Genomic DNA, 21,591 nt, shown 5'->3' on the forward strand with positions numbered 1-21,591 from the left:
AATCAAAAACACCTCCCCCTCTACCCCCAGCCCCTGCCCCAGCCCCTGGCAACCACCTTCCTACTTTGTTTCTAAGAGTTTGACCACTCTAGTTACCTCATAGAAGTGGAATCATGCAGCATTTGTCCTTCTGTGACTGGCTTATTTCACTTAGAATAATATCCTCAAGGTTCACCCACATTGTAGTATGACAGGATTTTCTTCTTGTTTAAAAACCTGAACACTATATTCCATTATATGTATACATCACCTTTTCATTATCTTTCATTCGTGGATGGACATTCAGGTTGCTTATCCTGATAATATATTTTAAGTTAGGTTCTACATTTAGCATTTTGGCCCTCTAAGACCTTCATAACCTGATCCCTGGCCTCTTTAGCCTTTGCTTACCCACAACAGAGCATGTGTTCCAGCTTGGAGCAGGAACCCAGAACTACATGTGCTTCCCTGAACAAGCCAAATCTTTCATGCCTCCCTGCTGCCTCCTCTGCCAGAAATGCTTTCCCCTGTGTTGTCTGTCTAATAAATCCTATACACCCTTCAAGACCCATCTGTCCCCTTGCCTATGAAGCCTCTTCTGCCTGCCTCCTAGCCCTAGATCTTCCTTTCTCCTCCCAGAGCACTTTGTAGATAGCTTGATAATGACTCTTATTGAATACTCATTGTTTGTGGCCCATCACTTTTTCCTGGTGTTGACTCAATTACTAACACTGGGCCTGGCACCAGGAGATGCTTGGTAAGCCCCGGTATTCCATTTGTTTCATCTTGTCCCCAACCCAAATGTCCTAAGGTAGTTTCTGGTGATGTAGACCATAAATGGTCCTGGATGACTGGGTTTGGTGCTTAATAAACAAGTAACACTCTACCCTTATAAGGATTTTCTTCTTTTTCTTGGTAGTGCTTATGCCCAAGGTGTTGTTTCTCTGCACATTGGGCTTTTCGGTACTCTTTGCTGATGTCCCAGGGCTGGGGTTTCGTGTACTCCATCGCCTGCCACCAAACAACTCCACGGCGTGAGCCAAAGTTGGGCCTTCATACCGTCCATCTTCCTGTAAAAGAATCACATTCTGAACACATGAGGGAACAGCAAACAATGGGGGAGTAAATATATGAAAGGCTTCTAGTAAAGTCCCAGAGGTGGAGGAGCACAGGCAGTTACTGAAGATGAGTGATCTGGCCACCCAAGTGGCCGTCAGGACTCTCTGTTGGGAGTTTCATCATATCCTCTGTTGTCCTGGTCACATACCTGCTGAGTTCCAGTAAGTGATGTGCTTCAAGGGGGCCGTGTCCAAGTGGGATTAAAAAAATTTTTCCTTCACAGTTTCAGAGGTTACATTCCAAAATTACCACTGTAGGAACATTCATGAAGATGCACTTTGCATATTAGGGCTCTGGAGGACTTAAGGGGTGTGTGTGTTTGTCTGTGTGTGAATCTACTTAGATAAAACCAAGTTCTATTTGTATTGCATCATTCTAGGTTTTTTTTTTCCCTAGTTTGATGCTTGGGACAGTCTAATTTGAGATATAGAGTATATGCATATGTGAAATTTACTTTGGAGGGCTCCGGGGAGATAACCACAGAGAAACTATATTATTAATTAGTTATATTATTAACTAATAGTTAACTAATAGTTGGTGCACTTGAAAGGATTGCAACAGTGTATCAATTAATACTTCAGTAAAATAAATATCAATAAATAACTAAAATACTTGGGCTGCTGTCCTCTTGAGTGACTGATAGCCAAGAACAGAGAGCCCAGGGGACTCAACACCATGCATATTATGATGCTGTGAGCAGTGAAAAGATACTTAAGGGGCTTGTAATGCTTTACAATAGCTCTTTCTCATAAGATAACTCTATGTAACATGAGCTGAGTAGCAACAGAGATTAATTAATTAAATAATGGTCAATCTCTCTGTAAGTTGGGAAGGGCAGTTAATACAACTACAAAAAGTCACATGTGAATTAAAGACAAGATAGACGACATTTCACAGGTTGTATAAAATGGACATTTCAGAATTAACTTCCATTTACTGTTTTTTTTTCTTTCTACAAACTTTTAAGGCCAGCCCTCCTTTGCAATTCCAAAGAAGTGCTTGTGAATAGGTTTTGCTTTGTTGTAGACACTATGTAAATAATAAAGTCTTTGTGTGTTTGCTTGCTTCTTCAGCCTAACTATTTGCTTCTTCAATTAACTATTTGACTTTATGACCTGAGTCATGACCTCCCATTTCCTGCATCCTGTTAAGGATCCCAGGATGCTGAGTAACTTGGATGCTTAATGGGGGATACCTTTTGGTGATCTCTCATGGTGGATATCTGAGATTTATGTTTGCCCATTGATCATTTCTCTTTTCTCTGACCATACCCCAGTTTTACCTTATCCCCCTGGATACAGTCTTGATTCTATCAAAAGGTGAAACATCCTCCCTTGACCAATGGTTGGCATAAGATTCAAATAAGCCAATCAAGATCTTCCTCCCTGGAAAATGAATCTTGAATACAGTGATACTGAGAATGAAAATGGTTGGAGATCATTCCTTCCTGTTGCAGGCCTGCTCAAGATCGGTCCTGCAAACAAGTCACTACAATTAACTTCAAAGTGGAATAAACATTTTGTGACACAATTTCATAAATAAATTTTACCTAAATTATTGAATTAACTACCTAATCCTTTGTGGAAATTTCATGAACATTTTATCTATGGGTTTTAACTAATGCATCTTTAAAAATTTAATAGACTCCTTCCTAAAATTTAAAGCTTCTGCTCTGGGAAAGACATTGTCAAGAGAATTAGAAGACAAGCCATAGATTGGGAGAAAATGTTTACAAAAGAAATATCTGATAAAAAATGGTTATCCAGGGGTGCTTGGGTGGCTCAGTAGGTTAGGTTAAGCATCCAACTCTTGACTTTGGTTCAGGTCATGATCTCATGGTTTCTGGGCCTGAGCCCCACATCGGGCTCTGGGCTGACACTGTGGAGCCTGCTTGAGATTCTCTCTCTCTTCCTCTTTCTCTGCTCCTCCCCACTTGTGCTCTCTCTCGGTCTCAAAATAAATAAATAAATTTTAAAAAATGGCTATCCAAAATACACCATGAAAACTTAAAACTCAACAATAAGAAAACAAAGAACCCAATGAAAAAATGGTCCAAAGACCTGAACAGACACCTCACCAAAGAAGAGATATAGATGGCAAATAAACACATGAAAAGATGTTCCACATCATGTATTATCAGAAAACTGCAAATTAAAATGAGACACCGCTATACACCTGGCCAAAATCCAGAACACTGACCACACCAAATGCTGGTGGGGATGTGGAATAACATGAACAAGAATTCATTCTAGTGGGAATGCAACATGGTACAGCCACTTTGGAAGGCAGTGCAGCCGTTTCTTACAAAAGTAAACATTCTCTTACCATATGATCAAGCAATCACGTTCCTTGGTATTTACCCAAATAGTCGAGAAGTCCACACAAAAACCTGAACATGAATATTTACAGCAGCTTTATTCATAATGCCACAACTTGGAAGCAACTAAGATGTCCTTCAGTAGTAAATGAATAAATAAAGTGTGGTACATCTACACAATGGAGTATTATTCAGTAGTTAAAAGAAGTGACCTATCAAGCCATGGGAAGACATGCAAGAATCTTTTTTATAATAATTTTTTAAAAGTTTATTTTCAGAGAGACAGAGAAAGTGATAGCAGGGGAGTTTATTTTGAGAGAGAGAGAGAGAGAGAATCCCAAGCAGGCTTTGCAGGGTCAGTGCAGAGCTTGATGTGGGGCTCAAACTTGATGTGGGGATCTCACAGAAAACTGTGAGATCATGACCTGAGCAGAAATCAAGAGTCGGATGCTTAACTGACTGAGCCACCCAGGAGCCCTGACATGCAAGAATCTTAAATGCATATTACTAAGTTGAAAGAAGCTAATTTGAGAAGGCTACATATTGTATGTTTCCAACTATATGACATTCTGGAAAGGCAAAACTATGGAGACAATAAAACGAAAGGTGGTTGTAGGGGCAGGGGGGAGGGTGAGGTAGGGTGGGAGGAAGAGGTGAATAGTCAGAGCACAGAGAATACTTACGGTAGTTAAAATGCTCCATGTGACATTATAATGAATGAATATATGCCATTATATATTTGTACAAACCTATACAATGAACTCTAAGGTAAACTGTGGCTTTTGGGTGATTATATCAATGTGGATTCATCTTTTATAAAAAAAAATGTACCATTCTGGTGAGTGATGCTGGCAATGGGACATGGGGGGCAGGAGATTTATGGGAAATCTCTGTACATTCCTCTCAATTTTATTGTAAACTTAATTTACAGTTATAAACACTGCCCTAAAAAAAGAAAATCTTTAGTAAAAAAATTTAATAGACCCATACCATATATATATTAAAGAATCAGCCTCTAATGCTTTGGTATTTCTAAATTCAGAACATCCTAACATGGGTCAAATTTTACTCTTAACAGAAATATTTTAGGTCTGGAAAAGGCAGATGCCTTTGTTTAATCTTTAAAGCAGACTTTCTGGGAACTAAAATACAGTTTTAAGCTATAGGAGACTTTTAAACTAAAAGGAGACTTTTAGTTTCTGGGAACTAAAATATAGTTTGACTCTTTTATTTCATACAAAACAACAAACTTGATTGGGATGGATAAAGGATGTAGCTTCTCTTTTTAATTTGGAAGAAGAGCTATTGTTACTGAAGATACATTCTCAGTTTTAGAAAATAGTTACTTTCAAGTACAAGTATTCTAATACTAGTAAATGTAAATTGATCTAATGGAAATCTTAACAGGAGGTAAAGCAAAAGACAAGAAATAGTGATACTTGTAATGAAGCCTTAGGAATATAGGAAAATAAAGGAAGTTCGTGTGGATATTAGGATTAGGAGGCTGATTCCTTAAAAATTATTCATGCACTTTTACCTCTTTTCATTATCTTTGTATATGATATTTTAAGTACTGTTAAACTAATCTAATCCTTTGATAAATCCTACCCCCCACCCCCACAGAAGATAGCCAGAATCTGTTTCTGTTGCTTACAACCAAACTGTACCTGATAACCCTGTTTTTACTTTCTCAGCTTCCCAGAGATCTTTCCAAAAACCCAAGATTATGGGTTCTCAGCTCTGCCTGCATAACCTCAGGCCAAACCCATAACACCAGAGTTCTCTTACACCTAACATCAAATCTCTGAAGCTTACTTTCTTTAATTTTCCTGTATTTCTAGGCTGTATTATAAACGTTACTATTTCTTCTTGGGTTGTTTTTTTTTTTTTTTTTTTTTTTTTTTTTTTTTTTTTGCTTTATCTCTTGTTACTATTTCCATTTGATCAAATGCATTTACTAGTACTAAAATACTTCTATTTGAAAGCAGCTTCACATACATTTATCACACAAGAAGACTCTGATGTCAGAAAGATTATTTTCTATATAAGCCCTTTCCAAACTGGGGAGAAAGAAATACTCTTACAGGGCTGTTAATAGAAGTTTGGAAGAACCCAAGACTGTTCATAAATTTCTTTAACTTATAGGTACCTTTAAACTCGTTTCTTTTGTACCTTAGGACTTCTCAAGAGCCTTAAGTGTGCTATGAGGTATTATAAATCACCAAGAGGGACATTTAACATGATGCCTATTTGACCTTTTGTTCTTAAAGTACCAAATTGGATCTTTTTGATGTTCTCTGAGACAATTTAGGAACTGGTCTACAAGATGGGAAAATAATCAGTCACTGACTTTTTTTTTTCCACTTAAAAAAAAATCCTGAGTGTCTCTTTCTGAGAAATGTTGCCTTATCTTTCTGGGCAGCTCATGCAGAACAATGTTTTGAGGAAGACAGTCGCCTGTACAAAGACTATAGCCTGTTTTCAGAAGAGACTGAAATATATGGAGCTGTTTTGCTGTTACACTGTAACGGCTTGTTTCCGTGCAGTGGTGGAGGGGTGGGGGCTGGGGGAGAAGGGAGGGGTGTAGTTATGTGTGCAACTGGGAAGGGCTGAGTTGGCTCCTGGTCACTTCCTCTGTCTCTGCTCCAGCCGTGCCTCTTACCTCTTCTGCTGTTTCTGGTCTCAGCTGGTGCCTCCTTCAGCAAAAACTGAAGGCCGCCAGGGTGAATGGGAGACCAAGTACACCTTAGCTGGTCATTCAGCTACTTAATGCTATAGGATCGGAAAGGAAACAAATGAAGCAAGTAAACCACATCATCAGCTGCTTTGTGACAGTGACTGTAACTGAGCTCAGAGACTTTGGTTTGTGTCCAGGTTGAATGGATTTGCATGATTCTGGAAAGATGAGGAATGATTATAATTAAAAATTAACATTTAGGGGTGCCTGGGTGGCTCAGTTGGTTGAGTGTCCAAATTTGGCTCAGGTCATGATCTCACAGCTCATGAGTTTAAGTCCTGTGTCTGGCTTTGTGCTGACAGCTCAGAGCCTGGAGCTTGTTTCAGATTCTGTGTCTCCCTTTCTCTCTGTCCTTCCCCCACTTGCTCTCTCTCTCTCTCTCAAAAATAAATAAACACTTAAAAAATTTAAAAAATCAACATTTACAATAGCTCCTGAAGACCTTTTCTCTAAGCAGCTGACTGCACTGGACTCTCCCTGCCGAGTGGACAGGAAGCAGATATCTTGGTTTCCATTTTAAAATGAGTTAACTTAACCAGCTTATAAGATGAGTTAACTGAAGCCTATATGCTTATTAATCAATTAATCAATCAGTTATTCAGGATATGGTCTCCACTCATCAGTATTGCATGAATGTGGGGAAAGGGGAAAGAGGGGGCATTATATAGATACACACACACACACACATATATTTGTTGTCTCTACCAGCAGCCCAGGGGGAAAATGTCTCTACTTGTCAGAAACATGTCAGGACTGTGAAAAGTACATGATATCAGTCATGTGAGTAATTTCAGCCATAGTTCTATTTGTTCTGCGACACTAGATAATTTTTTTGCCAAAAAGGATGGAAAAGCATAACAAAGAGAAGCTGAATGCTTTGATACAATTCATTTGGAAATGCCATCAACAGTGTCTCCTTGCGGAGGGGTTTTCCCAAGCAATCTGCCCTCCCTCGTCCACAAGCATCCTATTCTGGTCCTTCTGGAGTCTCTTCTCTCACCTCAGCCCTGCTCTGCCACAACCTTTGGCTGTAGTGTTGAAGTACCTGATAATTTTAGGGTTAGTGAGAAACACACTCACTTTAAGCAGCTGACTGTGAGAAGCTGCCTCCTCAGGGCTGTGCCAGTATAAACCTGTTGAGGAAGAACTTCTTTGAACCTTAGAGGTTCTACAGTGAGGCAGCAATACACAGAGAATTAATGCTCTGAGAGTCACCTAGCGTATTAGGTGATGGAGCAGGGTTTCAATTTTCAAAGTGAAGGTTTCCAATGTATCAGCTTGTTCATAATTAATAACAAAAGCATCACACTATAATGCTTTCAATGAAAACTCTAAGTAAGTGAAAACGCTTATATTAACTGGTTTCTTTCTGATGTGAGAAGTACAATGACCGTAGTTGCTGTTTTCATACAAAATGATAACCGGACCTACAATGAGCCAGACACTATTCTTTATACACAGGAACTGGCATTACGACTTGACACATATTAACTCAGTTAAACCACACAGCCACTCTAACAATGGGTATTGTTATCATTCCCATTTTATAGGTAAGAAACTGAGGCACAGAAAGGTAAAGTCAAAGGTGCCCTGTATCACTGAGGTAGTAAGTGACAGAGTGTGAGAATGAACCCTGGCGGTGCAAGTGTGGCTTTGCAAGATTAATATCTTGAGAATTAGGGTAGTGAGGAGAGACGGAAAGCTGCGTACGCCCCTACCTGATAGAGGCTGACATACTGTTTCCGCAGCCACTGCTGTCTCTGATCAGGGAACTTCCTCATCTTCCTCACGGCTCTTGTGAGCTCCAGCAATCCACTGAAGAGCATCTTAGCTGTGTGCTTAGGTGCCACGAAGTGCAATAGTCTATTGTCCGTGGTCTGGAGTCCATAGAGCAGTGTCACGCCAGTCTCTGAGAGAAACATGCTACCCAGTTTGTTCTGAACACACACAGTGTGTATATCGATGCTAGGGTGTCCCATGTACACAGCTTTTGCTGAGAACAGATCCAAGACCCCCTCAGCCAGGCCACTTAGTCCAGCATTGCCCAGTAATGGGAATTTGCCAGGTTCAGACGTGTTACTAAGCACACCAAGTTTTGCTTTAGCACTGGCTGGGGAGGCAGTGGTGGGCTTTATCCAGGTCAAGGTGCTATTGTCAGGCTGAAGCTGGAGGAAGCAGCGGGCAGAGAGGTGTGTGTCCTGATCATAGTGGATGACAGTGGCCCCCTGCAGCAGGAACTGGTGCACATCAGCTCGGATGGACAGCACATACCATGGGATTAGCTCTGTCCCATGGTCAAAGGCCTTCTGTGGCTCTTCTGATGCATGAGCATCCCATTCTTTGGATTTCTCAAAGATGTCATTTTCAGAATCCAACAGGTCTCCAATGATAAACCTAATGGAAAAAGATACAAGTTTGATCTGTCTTGTAATCAGAAGTGAGAACAACACAAAGCCTTTCACTGACACTGGACATCATTTTTCTTTTCTTTCTTTCTTTTTTTTTTAATAGTTTATTGTCAAATTAGTTTCCACNCATCATTTTTCACCCCACTAGAAGTCCAAATTAGCATAGGAAACATAGAATGCTGAAGGTCAGAGTATATTTTCTATAGCTGCATTCTAAAACTATGTATTTAGTAATATATCTGACTGTAGGCATAAGGAAAGGAACTAGTAGATAAGTTCTTGTATTTTTAATATCAACAATAATCTTCATTATGTATTAGTTTCCCCTTTTGTGTCAGGAACTGTTAAATGCGTTACATATTTTTTTTAAGACAGAGAGGAGATGGGGTGAAGGGGAGAGGAAGAGGGAGAGGGAGAGAGAGAGAGAAAGAATCTTAAGCAGTCTCCACGATCAGTGTGGAACTTGATGTAGGACTTAATCCCATGACCCTGGCTGGAAACATGGCCTGAGCTGAAATCAAGTCAGACGCTCAACTGACTGAGTTACCCAGGTGCACTGTTACATACATTTTTGTACTTAATTTGACCTACTTGTGAAGTAAGGTTTTTTTCTCTTCCTTTTTTTTTTTTTTAACCTATGAGGAAACTGAGGTTCAGAGGGGTAAAATAACTCCCTCCAGGTCATCCAGTTCAGAAGAGGCTGACCCAAAGCATGGATTCTGCCCTGACTCATGCCTGGGACCTGCATCACTAACTTTGACTGCCTTCTACTTGATCAGAACCAAAAGTAGTGACCTGAACACAATGGGGCTAAAATAGGCAGAACAAGACTTAATAAGCTGGCCTGAGGAATGCCTCTGTTAAAAAATAAAATACCACTAGTTCAAAGACACTTGTTGGAAAATACAGCCATGGTGGCTAAATGAACAAGAACCATTCTTGACTCAACCTTAGATTTTAGTGTGTGTGTGTGTGTGTGTGTGTGCATGCACACACAAGTATGTACACATCTGCACACAAAGGACTTGTCTGCTTGGAAGATTTAGCAAGTTGTATTTCCAGAGCTGGGAATCTGGATTGTTAGGACCAGGAGGATCTGGGGGGAAGGCAAGGGAGACCTTATTGCCTCCTTTATTTATGGCCACCTTTGCAGGAATGTGCCCAAGAGAAACTCATTGTTTTCCAAAGCATGAAGAATTGTTATTAAGATCAAAGTTTCTGGGCACCTGGGTGGCTCAGTTGGTTAAGTGATTGACTCTTGATTTCAGCTGAGGTCATGATCTCATTGTTCTCGGGATCGAGCCCCACATCAGGCTCTGTGCTGACAGCATGGAGCCTGCTTGAGACTCTCTATCTCCCTCTCTCCCTGCCCCTCCCCTGCTCACACTTTCTCTGTCTCTCAAAATAAATAGAATTTAAAAAAAAAGAGTAGAGATCTTAAAGAAAATAAAGATGGAGGTTTCTGCTGTTTGATCCATAGACATCACTTGCAAAGTGGTGGATAAAATTGAGAAAGAGCTGGCCCATACATCTCTGGGAAGGAATGTTCCCACTGACTTGAGGAATTTGGGCAGCATACTGACTCCTGGCAAGGCATGAGCAGCAGCACTGGACTTCCTGGACTCTTGGTCTAGATCCCGGTCCCTGAGCAAGATCCCACTCCTGCTTTCAAATGGCAGGGTCTTCCTCCTTGCCTCCCATAAGTAGATATTGTTAAAAAAAGAAAAGAAATCTACAAGAGATCTCACAAATCTGATAATCAGAATATCCCTTTCAGATAACTCACACTGGAAACACTCCAAATGTCCAGGAACAATAAAATGTAAAATTAAAATTTGGTGTATTCATACAGCGTAATGAATTGGGCAGCAATGAAAATGAACAGGTAGTAACTAGTGCATTGCAACAACAGGGAAGTATCTTAAGCAAGACACACAAGAATATATACTGTATGGTTACTTGTGTTTAAATGTAAATTTCAAAACCTGGCAAAACTATACTATGTTATTTAGAAATGCACAAGAGGGGTATAATTATAAAGAAAAGCAGGAAGTCGTAGTGAATTTTAGTCTAGGGGAAAGGTGGTGGCAAAATTGAGAAGGGAAACACACGGTTTCTGGATGCTGGCAATGTTTCACTGTGGGCAGTAGTTATGTATGCATTGATTTGATGATTATCCAAATACATTAATTTTTGTTTTGTTTTGTTTTGAGAGAGAGAAAGAGAGAGAATGAGTGGGGGAGGTGCAGAGAGAGTTGGGGACAGAGGATCCAAAAAGGGCTTCATGCTAACAACTGTGTGCCTGATACGGGCCTCAAACTCACAAACCCTGAGATCAAGACCCGAGCCGAAGCTGGATGCTCAAAGGACTGAGCCACCCAGGCATCCTCAAAATACATTAGCTTTTTTTTTAATTTTAACTTTAGAGTAATTTTAGATTTATGAAGAAATTTCAAAAACTGTAGATCTCACATTCAGTTTTTTCCCTGTTAGTATCATCTTACTGGTATGGTATGTTTGACACAAATCATAAACCAATAGTAAGTAATACATTATTATTAATTAAAGTCCATACTGTATAGAGTTCTGTAGTTTCTTTACCCCCATGTCCTTTTTCTTTTCCAAGATTCTATTCAGAATGCCATATTACATTTGTTATATTTGAGAAGTCCGCAAGTACATGTAAGGGGTAGAAAGTTATTTTCTACCTCCCTGAGGGCAGAGTATCTATATAAGTTATTTGGAATTCTTCTGCATGGGAGATTTGTCTCTTCTTTCCCATCTGTTTATTTATCATTTATGTATATGGATTCATGAATATTTATTTAATATTTTGGTTTATAATCTAATTCTACTTCATTTTGTAGCTCAAACTGTTACAGCTTTGGCCATGGGAAGTTTTCTTTGGCTCTTGTATTCCTTTGATGTTTATTGTAGTTTGTTTGTTTTTAGCACTTCTTTACTTTCCCATACCACAAAATGCCCCAGGCTCACCTTTCGTATATCCTGCCCGAGCTCTAAGATCAGCCATTTCTCCAAGGAATTTTGCTTTCTTTTATTGAAGAATGTTAGTAGAAATCAAGATCTGGGTGCTAGGTGCAAATACATCCTATTTTATGTACTTAAAAATATTTTTACTAAAAAATTTTAAATATTTATTTATTTAATATAATTTATTGTCACATTGGCTAATATACAGTGTATACAGTTTTGGGGATATATTTATTCCCATGATTCATCACTTACATACAACACCCAGTGCTCATCCCAACAAGTGTCCCCCTCCTCAATGCCCATCACCTATTTTCCCCTCTCCCTCATCCCCATCAACCCTCAGTTTGTTCTATGTATTTAAGAGTCTCTTATGGTTTGTCTCCCTCCCTCTCTGTAACCATTTAAATTTTTTTTAATGTTTATTTTTGAGGAGAGAGAGAGAGAGAGAGAGAGAGAGAGAGAGAGAGAGATTGACAGTGTGAGCAGGGGAGGGACAGAGAGAGAGGGAGACACAGGATCTGAAGCAGGCTCCAGGCTCAAAGCTGTCAACACAGAGCCCAATATGGGGCTCAAACTCACAAATTTCAAGATCATGACCTGAGCCGAAGTTGGACGTTTAACCAACTGAGCCACCCGGGCACCCCTTATGTACTTTTCTTCATGTTACATTTAATGACAAAAAGTAAAGAAACAAAAAGCAAATCCTTTGTGTCTAGCTTAGCTTGATTCCTCTGCAATTGCAGTGAGGAACAATGGAAAACCAATACTTATGTATATCCTCTTCTATAATACTATGTTCGTGCTTCATACATATAGCATGGTAGCTAGGAACATATGGTCTATAGTCCCCATGGGTTTAATGTTTAGCTCTGCTACCTATTTGCTCTGTGATCTAGTCAAATCATTCAGCCTCTCTGAGCCTCACTTTACTTATCTGTTAATGGCAAAATGACAATGCTCATTTCACAGAGCAAGTGAAGTTCAAATAAGATAATACTTGCAAAGCACTTAGCACCATGTCTGGCTCAGTAAAGTGCACTGCTATAATTAAATATAGGAAGACCAAGATTTCATTCTTCCAGCTTCTCCTTCCCCCACCTTCCTTTTCCCTATACTAAATTGGCCCAACTATTGCTCTTGAGGGGTTTTCTTTAGGGCCACATGCAAGGTCTTTTATTTTTTTATTTCCTTTCTCTGGGATCATTTCCACATCCTCCAGGTCACACTTCTGGGTTTTGTTTTGGGTTTTTTTTTTGTTTGTTTGCTTTTTAACAGCAGAAAGAATTCAATTTGTGTCTGTACCTATAAAGTACAATATATGTTAATTTAGACATACAACTTCTGATTTTAATTGAGCAAAAGAAATAGTGTTTCCCATATTCCATTTAATTTGAGTTCTGAGCTAAACCAAGTATTTTCCAGTGAAAAACTACAAGTATTATTAAAAACGGTGTCTGAGGTGTTTGGTTAGATATCCAACTTCAGCTCAGGTCATGATTTCACGGTTCGTGAGTTCAAACCCTGCATTGGGCTCTGTGCTGACAGCTCAGAGCCTAGAGAACGCTTCGGATTCTGTCTCCCTCTTTGTCTGCCCCTCCCTGGGTCACACTCTATCTCTCTCTCTCTCAAAAATAAATAAATATTTTTAAAAATCCACAAAAAAAACAGTGTCTGGAAAGAAAAATTGTGAGGCTTTTCTGGAGACTGTTTCTGCTGCTCATGCAAACTGGGAGAGAGAGACACTGTCTTTCTTAGCATCAGTTTCTATTTTTGAACACAAAAAGAACTGATGCTAGGTGCTAACAATTCCAATGAAAAGGATTCTTCCTGGGACTAATGCCTAAGATAAAAATGACAATTGTTTTGGTAATGAAATAAGTTCTCAAGAAGGAAACTAGTAGCTTTGTCTCTTAGATCATATGGTGAATGTTCTGCACAGATTCTCTCAGGAGACAAGTCTCTGTGGGTTTACAAGGAGGAGTACAGTGGCATTTAAAGGACTGTTTAGGGACCAAATAACATAATCAAAAATCAAAGATGTGATTTACCAGCAAAGAAATTACTTTGTCAAACTTAGGTCATATGCCCTAAGAAGAGGACCGTGGAGTGAAAGAAAAGGAAAGTGTGTATCTGAACCCCCTGGAAAAGTTCCACAGCGTCGGTCAGTTAGAAACCATAAATTGACAGATAAATATTTTTCTAATGTTCCCTAATGAAAATTTTATATGTGGGGTGACAAGTGAGCTATTAGTCAATTTGGTTAGGTATTTTAAAAAATGTTTATTCATTTATTTTGAGAGAGAGAGAGAGTGAGCAAGCAAGCACAGGCAAGGGGAAGAGAGAGAGGGAGAAAGAGAATCCCAAACAGGCTCAGCACAGAACCTGGTGTGGGGGCTCCATCCCGCCAACAGTGAGATCATAACCTGAGTGAAATCAGGAGTCAGGTGCTTAACCAACTGAAGCCACCCTGGCGCCCCAACCTAGTTATGTATTTTCTTAATAACTATTCATTACTTCCTATAAGGTTAATATGATTACAGGACCATGATTCATCATGATTCGGAGCCAGCCTGCCTGAGGTTAAATCCTGGCCCCAGGAGATCCTGAGTAAAATGGAACTATTATGAGGATTACTAATTTGATATATGTAAAATATTTAAGACAGTGTTTGCTCAAAGTAGGCTCTCAATAAATAATAGCATGTTAAATATTGCTAACATTATTATTGTCCGGATTATATTTGCACAGTCAATATTCTAGAATGTAACCACCCAAACAAACATTGCTTCACTGTGGAAACGGTGTCCAAGTTTCAGGTTGGGATTCAAGTGATAAACTAGCTTCAACGGAATGTCATGCAGACAGTGGGAAATGGCTTTCTTTGTTATAGGTCACACAAGTAGGGCTGGTCTTGGGTGCTGGCTGAGGAGACAGGAAGAGAGAGAGAGAGAGTTCCAGGTATGCCCAGCAAAGTCAGGGGTGGTGTGGGGAAGACTATGTTAGGGGCTGGGCTGGGCTGAAGCAGTCAGTTGTATGTAAAGGATGTTATGAGGTGGGTGTTTATTAAACTTGAGACTGGTTTGCACCATTCTCTGTGGAGAATAACTGTTTCCCTGTCATTTTATTATTTTGTGCCTGCATGTTGAGTGTGCGTGTTTATGTTTCTCAGATACTGTACTTCCTTCTGCTCAGCTGTCCTATTTTCTATCCCTGTGGGTTGGATAATCTTCCAGGCAAGTCTCAAGGAGGTTGTTGGAGCAGGAGGGCAGAATTCAGCTCTCTCCAGTAAGGAAGGGAAATGTGACTGAGGGGTGGTCCAAAAATGGCGACTGCTGCCAAGTGCCCACACCTTAGTGTCAGGCCCCCAGGTACCTTGGCTTGGCATGGAAGGGTGTGATGGCAGCTATTAACTCCAACAGTCCCATCTACGTGGCATTTACAGTGTAAAACTGCTTATCTCACAAAACCCTTACAACAGCTTTATAAAGCACTATGGCCATTCCCATTTTACAGATGACAAACCAAGGCTTAGTGGGATGAAGTCACCTACCCAGGTGACATAAATGGAGAGTGCTGGCAATGTGACTGCCAAATTTGAGTTCTTAATCATCTCAAGAGCCTCCATTCGAAGGTTCTGTCTGAACTTGTTATCTACTTATATCCAGTTTCTTCAAATGTACAAACGTTTCTTCTTAAGCTGCAGCATCTTAAAGAGGGGCAACAATATTAAGAACTTGTAGCTCCTATAGGACTACACACTCTTCTTACACATCTTAGTTTTTTTATTTTGTTTTTTTTTTTTTTGAGAGAGAGAGCATGAGTGAGCACATGCACAAAAAAGGGAGAGGCAGAGGGGGAGAGAGAGAATCTTAAGCAGGTTCCACATTCAGCGTGGAGTCTGTGGGGCTCAATCCCATGACTCTGGGATCATGACCTGAACCAAAATCAAGAGTCATACACCCAACCAACTGAGCCATCCAGGCACCCCACATTTTACTTAATATCCTTAATTTCCATTTCCCTGCAATGGTGTCACATGCTTCTCTTATGCCTCCATGACACACATACTCACACAGGCAAAACTATGTATTCTTAATGCTAGTAAATTTAAAAAATCATTATTTTTTAAAATTTTATTTTATTTTTTTTATTTTAGAAAGAGAGAGCATAAGCAGGGGAGAAGGGCAGAAGGGGAGAGAGATAAAGATTCTTAAGAATCTCCACACTCAGCGTGGAGCCTGATATAGGGCTTGATCCCATGATCCTGGGATCATGACTTGAGTTGAAATCAAGAGTCGGATGCTCAACCGACTGAGCCACTCAGGCGCCCCAAAAAGTCTTTATTAATGAGTTTTATAGGTTGTATGAAATATAACTGGAGTGTTTTTAGAATTCAGATGTTCCCAATCTATAGGAACTAGAAATAAAAAGAAGGGTTAGCCCCTCCTCAGTGACAAGAAATGCCTTGAACACTGCAGGATAGAAGAACATGTCTTGTACTGAAAGCATGGTTAGGCTCATGCCCCAGCTCTATAGATGTGACATGGGCAGGTAACTTCACCTCTCTGGGCACCACTTCTTCATCTGTACAGGGGAATTGGATGAACTGACCTTAAAATTCCACTGACATTTTGAGATTCTCTAAACCCTATTCCTTTCCTGCTGAGGACTTGAACTTTTTATAATCACTGTCCTGGGGTTTCTGTGAATGCTTCAAATGGGTTTTCTGGCAGGAGTAGCTGGGAGATTTGAGAAAAATTATAAGAGAGCTCTGCAGGCTGGGAGAAGCAATGACCATGAGATTGTTCCTTCTTTCTTTGATGTAATTTTCACAGAGTTGATGGCTGCCACAGGAACAGGGCTAAAGGTTTATAGAGTTTTTGTTTTTCAGCCAAATCAACAACAAAGCATGGTTCTCATGGGTTCGGGGACCTAGAAGTCCCTTTGCCACACACATCCCTGTCCTGGAAATTATAACACGGGGCTCTGGTTAAAGAATAGATTCCCAAGTCCTGGCAGATGGTCCCAGGAATAGTGCTTGCTGATTTGGGTTCAGTAAATTCTATTAAACATCCCCACCCCCATTTCTTGTGTTCAGCGGTTCTTTTCAGAGGAGCAGCCACTTGGGGTAAAACAAACTATTTCTGGTACTGAGCAACATAGCTTTTAATATGATTTTAATGTGGCTTCACAGGATATTTGCATTTTTATGATTATTCCCCTTATAAGACTGCTTACCAGTAAGGGCTAGAAAATGGGAAGTAAAAAAGCAACATTCCTAGGATGTAGATGATAAAATGATTAGAAAGGGGATAAGAGAATAAGAAGAAAATTGGAAATAAAAATTTCAGGTGAGGTGGTTGGATGAATAAGATATGTATTACTTGAAGAAACTCCAGGCCAAAAAAACCCCAAAAAACAAACCCAAAAAATGTTAAGGGAAATTCAGAGGCTAAGTCTCTAAGGCTAAATCAAAGGCAGCATTCCTAAAAGTACTTTAGAAAGGTTGACATCCTTAAGTAACACCTCCTATCCCTCCTCACATGGCCCCAAGAGAAGATTGTTATAAAGAAAAGCCATATGAAATTCATTATTTTATCTATTCAGGGATGATGTATCTCTTCTAGTAGGGTGTAACAAAGGAAAAGGCATGCTTCTTCTCTAAATGATCTGTCTGAGTTTTCTTTTAAATACCATGAAACTTATCATGGATCATGACTGTTTCTTTCCTTTGGTCACTAAGAATTCCCAGAACAAAATGTAATCACTGTAAGGACTGGATAGTATACACTTGATTATGTTTTACTTTTTCCTATCCTATTTCCCTTTCTCCTTAATATCATTAATTATTTATATTTATTCATCTTTTACTGTTTATTTGTTTTGAGAAAGAGAGAATGTGAGCAGGGGAGGAGGAGGGGAAAGAGAGAGAGAGAGAAAGAGAGAGAGAGAGAGATACAGGGAGAGAGAGAGAGAGATACAGAGAGAGAGAGAGAGAGAGAGAGAGAATCCCAAACAGGCTCCTCGCTGCCAGCGCAGAGCCCAACATGGGGCTTGGTCCCATGATTTTGGTTCATGACCTGAACCAAAATCAAGAGTCAGATGCTTAACCGACTGAGCCACCCAGGTGCCCCTATTTATATTTATTCTTATAAGCACCTACAAAATCTTTTGTGGAAGGAAGTTAGCCTATACCTAGATACTTATAAACAGAGATAGGCAGATAGAGGTAGATATAGATTAAGGACTTAAATCGGTATGAGATGCTTCCTGTGCAGACATGTGTTTATTTATCAATGGTCTTCTCTCTCTCTATAGATAGCTACTAATGTTGACAAGTTAGTGAGAAAACTTTCAAATAATCTTTGATTTGAGATAATCTTAAAAAAAACCAAACAACCCAAAACAACTGGTAGAAGCTACTTGTGAGACAGTTCAGCTTTAGGGCCCAAAAGCTGTGGTAAGATTTGAGCACCTGAGTCCTTTGGAGGAATCTGGAATATAGGTTTACCTCCTTAAAACATAATAGCATTAGAGGGGCGCCTGGATGGCTTAGTTGGTTAGGTGTGTCTGACTTCGGCTCAGGTCATGATCTCACTGCTCATGAGTTCGAGCCCCACATCGGGCTCTGTGCTAACAGCTCAGTGCCTGGAGCCTGCTTCTGATTCTGTCTTCATCTTTCTGCTCCTCCCCTGCTCACACCCTGCCTCCCTCTCTCTCTCAAATATAAAAAATAAAACATAAAAAAAATTAAAACATAACAGCATTAGAGATTCAGACACAAGGCATTCATTTCTATGTTCACAACAGATTCTGAGGACTTAGCACTACAATTTCAAAGAAATTATTTTCTAAAAACACTGTTGCCCTTCCCAGTGTAGGCTCACACACACAAAGACAACCGGGAAAGGCTTTGCAAAACAAACTACAATGTCTTATAAATACACACAATTGTGCATAAGGACTCTCAGACAACTGCAAGTGTGATTCATGAGTACTCACTACAGATAAAATATTTCATGGAAAAGATGTCAAAGCCAATAGACCTAATAGTTTCAGATGGTGCTAGAGGATTCCTCTAGCTGGACCAGGGTCTGCCATTTGAGTTAGACTTTCCCATGAACAAATGGCCTTGAAGAGGCACAACATATGCCCCAACACCGCTGATTTCTGAACTTTTCATTTGGTTGTGGGTACAAGTCTAGGTAGGCAGCAATGGCTGTAGATAAAGGAGCAATTGGAACAACTGAACAATTCTGAAGCTACAGATGCCACCTTGCAGAGCCATTTTTCTGGAAGTGAGATCTCTCTCTTTTTAAAAAATGTTCATTTATTCTTGAGAGAGCAAGAGTGAACATGAGTGGGGGAGGGGCAGAGAGTGAGAGAGACAGTGACAGAGGATCCAAGGCAGGCTCCAGGCTCTGAGTTGTCAGCACAGAGCCCAATATGGGGCTCAAACCCACAGACCACAAGATCACAACTTCAGCCAAATTCAGATGCTTAACCAGCTGAGCCACCCAGGCACCTGGAAGTAACCACCTGACTTAACAATCACCCAGAGGCTTAGGGGATCTCCTAAAATTACTGATTTCAGAGTGTCACTCCAGCCCTAATAAATCACTGTATTTGACTTAAAATACATTAATGTTTGTACCTGTGCCCCACCCCATGATTAATAACAATTATTTTTATAGAAGCTATAAATAAAATAAAATACCATGGTTCTAATCCTGAAATTTAATTTGTCAAATTTTCAGAAATGACAGGATAGTTCTAGTTTATTCTTTTTAAGGAGATAACAAGTGGCAAGAAGTTAAATTACGAGTGGTGAATCTAGAACAAAGCAGCCAAGTTAGAAAGGAAGATTCTAATTCAGCATTGGCAGAGTCGGAAATAAAGCACGGCTTCCTGAAAAAGTGGTGGGGTTTTGGTAGGAATCTACCTAACACCAAACTTAGGTAGGAAAAGGAAAACAAAAAGGAGCATCCCTCTTTTGACATTGTAGAACTTACTGCCATCGGGCTTTATCCCTTAAGGAATTTTTCCTGGAGCTGTTCCCCTCAATGGGGCTGTCCTCCTCCTCGGCCTCCAGACTTCGACTGCAGCTCCTGATGATCTGAAAGATGTTGTTGACTGTGGACTCCTTATCTGAATTCTTCAAGCCATTAGGTCCCACTCGTTGTAAGAAATTATCTTGTCCACTGTAATCAGCTACAAACTACAGGAAAACGTACCAAGAGTTTGTTACTGCAACTTCACGTACTGTGTCTTAAATAACCTACTTGGAGAAGGAAATAAAATCACAGCAGCCGTAAATAATGGCACTTGTGCCTATTTTTTATTGAAAGAAAAAGAAAGCCTCCAGGAAAAACATTTTTTCCTTTCACCACATGAGCTATCGGAACTCACTCTTGTTTCCACTAAGACAATTTTAGTTCCTGTAGGAATCAACACTCCATTTCAAATTTACAAGACAAAAAGTAGTATTATTTCAAGGCTCCCAAGGGAGAAGATTAGCCCCACTTTGCAGAGGAAAGGTAGGGTTGTTTCCTCCTGGTGGAGAGAACTGAGAAAAACCACGACAGAAGTCCATTCTTTTATAGAACCAGATAGCATTCCTGGGGCCCAAGGAGAACATGGAGAAAGGATGATGTTTGCTTTATTACCCATATATCCTACGGTAGCACAGAGGCTTCCTGGAGGTTTTAAACTATTATAGTCTGTATTCATGATCAGGGACTTTCTCCCATCAGAGGTAAGTACCCCAGCTGTGTCACTGGATGTGGCATCCTCTGCATCTAAGACCCAAGGGAGCTGGCGTGGGTGCAGCTTGGCAGGGCTTGTGTTGAGCTTTCTCCTCCATTTATTGCATGTTTATCTTCCTGCATAAGCCAGAGAGATGCAAACTGGTAGTGTTGCCTGTACTTACCAGGGGCTCTTAAGTCTCCCTGATACCAGGTGATGCCTGGTTCCCAGGTGACACGGAAGAGGCTGAAGTTTTAGGAGTCTTCCCAAGGCCACGAGGAGGGGTGTATGTGAGTGTGCATGTGTGTATGTGTGTGTATGTGTGAGAGGTCAGTAGTGGTGCTGTTGCCATGGTGACAATGACCCTAGATTTGGGTTTGGAACTGTCAGCTATGGGACTCCTCAAAATTCTTGGTAAAGTTCTCCCCAATTCAGTCCCTTCTTTTATTTCTAAACACCATCTAGGGAGGTTTCTTTATTTTCCAGTTTCTCAAAGCCCCTTCTCTCCAATGCCTGATACCCTGAGTCAAAGCTCACAAGTCCTCTCCCCTCTAGGGATCAAGAACGAGAAGCCAAAGGCTTGGGAGAGCTGGGGCAGCTGTGATCAGAGCCTGGTGGTCGTCTTTCCATGTGACACCAGCTTCTCCAGGGTCCTCCCACAGAAAGGGAGAGCAAGGAAGCATTGACCTCCCGCCATGTTTTCTTTCCCTGATTCAGAAAAGTTACTCCTCTCACTTGACTTATCCTCTGTGTCTAGAATCATTCCCACCCAGAATGTAAACTGGTACAGCCCCTCTGGAAAACAGTGTGGAGTTTCCTCAAAAAATTAACAATAGAACTCCCCTATGACCCAGAAATAGCACTGCTAGGAATTTACCCGAGGGATACAGCAGTGCTGATGCATAGGGGCACATGTACCCCAATGTTCATAGCAACACTCTCAACAATAGCCAATACATGGAAAGAACCTAAGTTTCCATCAACTGATGAATGGATCAAGAAGATGTGGTTTATCTATACAATGGAATACTACATGGCAATGAGAAAGAATGAAATCTGGCCACGTGTAGCAACAAGGATGGAACTTGAGGATGTTATGCTGAGCGAAATAAGTCAGGCAGAGAAGGACAGATACCATATGTTTGCACATATAGGTGGAATAGGAGGAACTTAATGGAGGACCATGGGGGAGGAGAAGGGGAAAAACAGTTGGGGAAAGGGGGGGAGGCAAACCATGAGAGACTCTTGAATGCTGAGAAGAAACTGAGGGCTGATGGGGGTGGGGGAGAGGG

At 40.4% G+C, this 21,591-nt stretch overlaps 1 protein-coding gene across 5 annotated transcripts in view; it reads right to left on the minus strand.

Annotated features, from left to right (window-relative positions):
- Window positions 1-21,591, minus strand: part of PLCE1 (phospholipase C epsilon 1) — a 335,601-nt gene that overhangs the window by 71,570 nt on the left and 242,440 nt on the right. For all 5 annotated transcript variants that reach the window (XM_077779680.1, XM_077779674.1, XM_077779665.1 and 2 more), the window contains exons 7-9: window positions 19,567-19,772; window positions 7,871-8,546; window positions 867-1,049 (exon numbers count right to left, since the gene is read on the minus strand). In XM_077779680.1, the coding sequence (XP_077635806.1) occupies window positions 867-1,049; window positions 7,871-8,546; window positions 19,567-19,772 (1,065 nt within the window). The remainder of the gene's footprint in view (window positions 1-866; window positions 1,050-7,870; window positions 8,547-19,566; window positions 19,773-21,591) is intronic.

Source organism: Crocuta crocuta, unplaced genomic scaffold (assembly GCF_008692635.1).
Source record: "Crocuta crocuta isolate KB4526 unplaced genomic scaffold, BGI_CrCroc_1.0 scaffold170, whole genome shotgun sequence".
Classification (NCBI taxonomy): domain Eukaryota; kingdom Metazoa; phylum Chordata; class Mammalia; order Carnivora; family Hyaenidae; genus Crocuta; species Crocuta crocuta.